We start from the raw sequence: 7337 nt of genomic DNA on the forward strand, positions 1-7337 counted from the left end.
CATACGCAGTCATGGATGAGATAGTAGAGACCTGCAACCAACCACCCTGAGACGTCGACGACGTTGGTGATAAACAGGCCTTCCGGCAGCCGATGACAATTGGAGACTCATCGGTGTGCACAGAAAACAACAGCGAGGTTGATTTTGATGCCCAGTACCGGAGACGACACCTGAGGTGACCGGAAACACCTTGTGATTCGTATATTCATTGATATTCAACTTCCTATACATAATACATACAAATGACAATTGTACACATAAACTATACTAATTACAATCATGTTCTCTAACACCATGAAAAGATGAAGAAGAATTGAGTGTAACATTTATATATCCATGAAATGCCAAGCATGCTCAAAATCATTCTTGTAGAAAACCTCTGGTTGGCGAGATATGTTAATCTACCCATTTAGAAGTTTTCCTTGTAGGTGTAGAGCAATCCTATGGATTTTAATTATGTAATTTGATATTGCTTAGAATTTCACTTGATCTATTTGAATGTTTGGACTTCATGTGGCTTTTGTTTATCCTATCCATTGCTAGAAGACAACTTTCCTCGGATGGAAATAGGAATTGATGCTGGATTATACAGTGAGTGTGATTCTCTCGGTTGTGGATACCGTTTACCCTTAACAAATAGAACTCAATCTGAAAGATTTCCCATAACAACATTCATCACATAATGATAAGGACGAAAATGATCCCAGGCACAATAGGGTCCATTAAAACAACATACGTTCCTTTTCTGTGAATGACGCCCCCTCCGGTGGCCATGTGGCGAACATAGTTTGCAATTTTTGTTCAAGCTATCCTCTTCACGGGATTGATATCTTGGTATCGTCTCAAGCGTTGGCGTCTTGAATTTTTGGCTGTTTTGTGGTATCAAGTAATTGTCAACTGCTTGATTTATGGTGTTAAAGTAGGCTCCTTATTCAATTTTAATGTTTAGCTGAAGCATAGCAAGGCTGACTTTTCTTAGATAATTGATTGAACTGGATTGCTAAATTGTATTTTCTCTGCAGCGGGTACAAAGAAAAAGCCTCATGTGGAAGGGCGTGGAGTATAGGACTGGAAACTGGATCACTTGCCTCACATCATTTCGCTTGAATTGCTCAGCCACCTAGACATCGGTACAAAGGAAAAGCCTTGCACAGTCCCCAAATCTTGGCAGAGGGGATTGCCGACACTTAGCAGAGAAGACAACTATATATACGCCTGATGGATTTTTGGGCTGAAGACGATCAGAGACACTTTAGTAGAGGACATGAAGACTGCACATAGGATTTTGTATATCTATAATAACTGTATCTGAAATATGCAAATCAGCAGACTCCCCTCCCTCTCGCTAAAACCGGAACATCCTTTGATGGTTGATTCATGTGGGGATCTTGGGGGTTTCAGAGAAGGCTGCATTTTAGATCATTATATATATATATATATATATATATTCATTCATAAAGAACTCCCATCGTAGGATCCCTTGATTTTAAGGTAGAGCTTAATCCAAGTGTAATATTTAGATAAGAATACCTGCTTACAAGGCCTGTAGTTTAAGATTAATAATATTTCATTTGCTAGCTTTCAATATGAATGTTGTGTTTGAGGTGCTGTTTAAAGAAACTCAGATTTCAGCCACCCTGGTGTAATTTTGCTTCAGTTTTGGCATGTGCGTGATTAGACTTACCAGATATTGCTATGGCGGTTTTACCTTACAGGGGATTTCATTTCATTCTCGTCAGTTTTATTTGGACTTTTATCAGTTTTTCTGCCAAAATTGTGAACTTTTTTTTTAAAAAAAATTAAACCTCTTAAGGTTTGAACCCGTAGTTAGGTGTAAGTAATTTCAAAGAGTCAATCTACTAGTGAAAGTCACGTGTTTATAGTCCCTGGATTACTCATAATCAAAGAATTGTTCATTGTTTTTTTCGTTAACTTTTAAGTGACCATTGGGCAGAACAGAGTCTTAACTGTTGTAGTGAATCCGTTGTAATTCCAAAGGTAAGTGAGCTAGTCTTCGCTAAAAACAGTGAGAAACTCTATTCTCTTTAGAAAATTCAGTCACTTTGAGTGCCTTTGTTGGAGAGTCTCACACTCTCTTGTTCCTTTCAATTATCGCAATGTGTTTACACTTTCATGATAATATTTTTTTTCCTACCCCTTCCACCAGTTCGGTTTTAGTCAGATTTATTGCACTCCGGTCGCCATTAGTAGACACGTGCCCTATCACGCCATCCTACAAGTGCCGGTCTATTGGGATGGAGTGGAATTGTGCCAAAAAAATCGGAGCGTGACACTCATGCGTGACTTGTTTCCTTGCATGGTCTTCACGCGCCATGACGCCTCTGTCGGTTACACACGCCGTACTAGCAGATTCCCTACGTTGAGATTTTCTAGATCTGCTCTACCTCGCCTCCCTACCACTGACGTGTGGTTGCCACACACCACCACAAATGTGTGGGAAGACAAATGAATGGCTGCAGATTAGTCCATCTGATGCCGTGTTTTTTAATATGTTATCACTTTTCGTAAACGATGATATTGAAAAAGGGACTAAGGATCTCTCCAAAAAAATCTCAAGACAACAAACTGCAATGTATCTATAACTTTTACCGCTTCCAACGGAGGTTTCACTGTCATTGGCGGTGGTTCTATAGTTCGCATGACTTTGCAAACTACTAACTACCGTCTTTTAAGACGGTGCTTTCTTTGTAAGGCATGGGTGTAGACCAAGAACTTGGTTCCAAAATCCGTTTTATTTTTCCTTTTTCCAACACTTTTACTTGTGGTTATTGAGCTGGAGCTTTTGTTGGGGAACCCTACCCCTCCTCATGTTTTCTTTTTCTAATAGAAATTTGCTTGCTTAAAAAAAAAAAAAAAAAAAAAAAAAAAAAAAGAAGAAGAATCCGTTGTAATTCCAGCATATTCTGCCCTCCCACTGTTTCTGCCAAACCGTGAACGACTTTGTCAATTTTCTCGTCCAAACGTGATAAGCTGTAACTTTGGTAATCTTCAATTATGGTTGACTCTTTGCAGTCACTGGGCTGCACCATTGATCCATTAGTTATGATGAATTCCATCTGTTTTCCTTTTTATTTTTATTTTTTATTTTTTTATTCAAACCAGATGACATAAACTAGTATTTGGGATGAGGACTTCAATACAACAGCATGTTGCTCGTCATCCCCATATCATCCTCTGATATGGCTAAAATTCAATTCAAATGGCTAGTCTTGTTCTTCATGAATTTAAAGTCAAGCTGTTGAATATGAATATTCAACGTTTCATGCAAAGGGTTGTTGGGAGGATGATCCGTTAGGGTCCCAGCTTGAATCTCCTTTTAATAAAAATCAGTTTGGAATTTTTTTAAAACCTTGGAATAAGAATTGGACCGTTTATAATATCGAAATCCCCCCAACATAGTTCTTTCCAACATGAATATAATTGAAAGTAGCTGATGGAAAACTGAATACACGAGTATAATGTCACACAATTTAAAGCAGTTCACTGTAAATTAGCCTCAGGTCCAGCTTATAGGAAATTTATTTATCTTTTGCCACTGCAGGCGTCCTTGAGCCAGGGGTCCAATGGCTTCCCAATTGAATACACAATGAATCCTATCTCTCTCAGCTTCTTAACATTCACAATGTTTCTACCATCGAACACAAATGCAGGTTTCTTCATGTTATCAAAAATCTTCTGGAAATCAAGGGTCTTGAACTCATCCCATTCAGTTAGAATGCAGATCCCATGAGCATCCTTGGTGGCCTCATAAGCTTCCCCAACTATGCTCACTTGATTCACAGCAGCAGGGTTTGAATGCTGCAGATGAACAGGATGGTCCCAATCAAACTTGTTCATTGAGAGATCCTTCTTGATTTGATCCTCAGTAACTTGTGGATCATAAATGCTCAACCATGCTTTATCCCCCAATAGCCCTTTGCACACATCAATTGCTGGTGTTTCTCTTGTGTCCCCAGTATCCTTCTTGAAGGCATACCCAAGTATTGCAATCTTTTTACCAGAAACTGTATTGAACATTGAAGAGACAACCCTGTTGACAAATCGATTCTTTTGGTAGTCATTCACCTTAATGACCTGTTCCCAGTATTTGGCAACTTCAGTGAGGCCATTGCACTCACAAATATAGACCAAGTTGAGGATGTCCTTTTGAAAGCAGGATCCTCCAAAACCTACACTAGCATTAAGGAACTTTGGTCCAATTCTGGTGTCCTTACCAACAGCATTGGAAACTTGTGAAACATCTGCCCCAGTTGCCTCACACAGAGCTGACATGGCATTGACAGAAGAAATCCTCTGAGCCAAGAAGGCATTGGCAGCTAACTTTGAGAGCTCTGCTGACCAGAGATTGGTTGTAATGATTCTGTCTTCAGGAACCCAGTGCGAGTATACATCTTTCAGTGCTTGAACTGCCTTTTGGCCATCAGGGGTTTCTCTCCCTCCAATCAGTACACGGTCCGGGTTAAGAAGGTCCTGAATGGCAGTTCCTTCGGCAAGAAATTCTGGGTTTGAGAGAATCTGATAGCTGATGTTACTATTATTGAAGGTGAGGATCCTTTCTACTGCCTCAGCTGTTTTCACTGGAACAGTTGACTTCTCAACAACTATCTTGTTCGATGTTGAAACATTAGCAATCATCCTGGCTGCACTCTCCCAATATGTAAGGTCTGGAGCTTTGCCAGCTCCAAGGCCCCGGGTCTTTGTCGGGGTGTTAACAGAAACAAAAATTATGTCTGCCTCCGAGACATGTTTCTCCACATCAGTGCTAAAAAAGAGGTTCTTCCCTCTGCATTGCTTCACTACTTCATCAAGACCTGGCTCATAAATGGGGATCTGGTCACTGTTCCAGGCCGTGATTCGAGAGATGGAGACGTCAACAACAGCCACTTGAATTTTGGGGCACTTGAGTGCAATGACTGCCATGGTAGGACCTCCAACATATCCAGCTCCAATGCAGCAAATCTTCACCATTTTCTTGGGTCAAATCCTGAGCTAATTGATCTGTTATGTATAAATACATCAAACAAAGCATTTCGTGCAGAATCTGAACTTTTGCATCCATAAACACTAAAAAGCATGCTGAGTGTTAGACCTGTTTAGATTCATAGTCAAATCTACTGGCGTTCCCCATTGTCAAAGGTTGTCTAATTTTGTTCAACAGTTACAGAATTATAGAATATGGGTTTTAACCAACCATTAATGCCATTTATTTCTACGTAGCAATTAAAGCCAAAGTAACGGAAATGGAACTGAAACTGAATGAAATGGCTAGAACTCGATGGTTGGTTTTGGCCTTAAACTGGATAACAGTTATTAATCGTATTGAAGTGGGCAACATCTTCCACGCCAGAACAGGAGGAAAAAAGAACAGGGTATTCCTACATCGTTAAAAGATTCCCAACGGTCCCAGAACAAAACCAATCTTTCTTATTAACATCAAATCAGATTAAATCGACCACAGAAGCAAAAAATATTAATATGCAAATACCAGGGGAAAAAAACAAGAACAATAAAGCATTCAACCAAACCTATCATGCAAACACGACAATCATGATACAATGAATGTAATTCACACGCACAATTTTTGCAGGAACTCTGAACTGTCAGAACAAAAGTACCTTATATCTCTTTGTAAACTTCAATATAAGGACGAGGACGATGACGATGAATGAAGTGAGAATAAGAAAGTATAATGGGGTCTGAATTCTATTCAGTATAGGGGAGAGAGAGATGAACTACAAGTGCATGAAACAAAGGAGCTCCGGACCTCCTTAAATACCCGAACTCAATATAAGCTTAACAACTTTGTATATTCACGACAACCAACCCAAAGGGAAGTCAGATTTACAGTGCTGGGCTGGAACGTTGATAGCGTTTCCAAAAACGCGCATTTCGGTAAAATACAAGGGATTTTCTTTCCAAGACTAGGCAATTAATGCGCCAACTATTCGCTGTTTGAAATTAATCAAAACCACTTGAGTTACACCCATTTTCTAATAAAACAAAAATACAACTTGTCATTATCCTATTGATATACCGGCATATTTATTATAATATAAAGGATTTTACTAATAGGAGGAAATATATGGTATGACAAATATATCTAACATATGTAGAATTTATATTTATGACAATATATTAAGAACATAGAAATTTTATGCATCGGATTCTAGGATTTAGAATGAGAGGAAGATAGATACATAAAGTAGTTTTTATATAATTTATTAAGCATTTAATGATGTTTAAAAAATCAAAAAAAATCATTTGAGTAGTTCTAAATGGTGCGGGTTTTATTTTAGAGAAATGATAAATGGTGCGGATTTTACTCTAGAGAAATAGTACTTGAGCTCAGTTCTAAATGGTGCGGGTTTTGCTTTAGAGAAATGATATTTAAGCAGTTTTAAATGGTGCGGGTTTTACTCTAGAGAAATGATACTTGAGCAGTTCTAAATGAGAAATGATACTTGAACAGTTTTAAATGGTGCGAATTTTACTTTAGAGAAATGATGCTTGAGCAGTTCTAAATGGTGTGGGTTTTACTCTAGAGAAATGGTACTTGAGCTCAGTTCTAAATGGTGCGGGTTTTACTTTAGAGAAATGATACTTCAGCAGTTCTAAATGGGAAATGATACTTGAGCAGTTCTAAATGGTGCGGGTTTTACTCTAGAGAAATGGTACTTGAGCTCAGTTCTAAATGGTGCGGGTTTTACTTTAGAGAAATGATACTTGAACAGTTCTAAATGGGAAATGATACTTGAATAGTTCTAAATGGTACAAATTTTACTTTAGAGAAATGATACTTGAGCAGTTCTAAATGGTGCGGGTTTTATTCTAGAGAAATGGTACTTGAGCTCAATTCTAAATGGTGCGGGTTTTACTCTAGAGAAATTGTACTTGAGCTCAGTTCTAAATGGTGTGGGTTTTGTGGGTTTTATTTTAGAGAAATGATACTTGAGCAGTTCTAGATGGGAAATGATACTTGAACAGTTCTAAATGGTGCAAATTTTACTTTAGAGAAATGATACTTGAGCAGTTCTAAATGGTGCGAGTTTTACTCTAGAGAAATGGTACTTGAGCTCAGTTCTAAATGGTGCGGGTTTTACTTTAGAGAAATGATACTTGAGCAGTTCTAAATGGGAAATGATACTTGAATAGTTCTAAATGGTGCGAATTTTACTTTAGAGAAATGATACTTGAGCAGTTCTAAATGGTGCGGGTTTTACTCTAGAGAAATGGTACTTGAGCTCAGTTCTAAATGGTGCAAGTTTTACTTTAGAGAAATGATACTTGAGCAGTTCTAAATGGGAAATGATATTTGA

The 7337-nt window shown here is 38.3% G+C and overlaps 2 protein-coding genes across 5 annotated transcripts in view; one reads left to right on the plus strand and one right to left on the minus strand.

Annotated features, from left to right (window-relative positions):
• The window catches only part of LOC108990957 (pre-mRNA-splicing factor ATP-dependent RNA helicase DEAH1-like), a 33269-nt gene extending 31649 nt beyond the window's left edge, over positions 1-1620 (plus strand). For all 4 annotated transcript variants that reach the window (XM_018965084.2, XM_018965085.2, XM_035687580.1 and 1 more), the window contains exon 28: positions 1023-1620. In XM_018965084.2, coding sequence (XP_018820629.1) covers positions 1023-1066 — 44 coding nt within the window. In that variant the 3' untranslated portion in view covers positions 1067-1620. The remainder of the gene's footprint in view (positions 1-1022) is intronic.
• Positions 1621-3375: 1755 nt separating this feature from the next.
• Positions 3376-5888, minus strand: LOC108990952 (UDP-glucose 6-dehydrogenase 1-like). The gene is made up of 2 exons (XM_018965077.2): positions 5637-5888; positions 3376-5019 (listed from the first exon to the last, which is right to left on the minus strand). Exon 2 carries the CDS (start codon positions 4987-4989, stop codon positions 3544-3546), a length of 1446 nt encoding a protein of 481 aa, XP_018820622.1. The 5' UTR covers positions 4990-5019; positions 5637-5888; the 3' UTR covers positions 3376-3543.
• Between the last annotated feature and the right edge of the window lie 1449 nt (positions 5889-7337).

The sequence above is a fragment of the Juglans regia genome, chromosome 2 (assembly GCF_001411555.2).
Source record: "Juglans regia cultivar Chandler chromosome 2, Walnut 2.0, whole genome shotgun sequence".
Taxonomy (NCBI): domain Eukaryota; kingdom Viridiplantae; phylum Streptophyta; class Magnoliopsida; order Fagales; family Juglandaceae; genus Juglans; species Juglans regia.

Excerpts from the sequence above, each read along its gene's own strand:
- LOC108990952 (XM_018965077.2), bottom strand. The coding sequence starts at position 4,989 with ATGGTGAAGATTTGCTGCATTGGAGCTGGATATGTTGGAGGTCCTACC.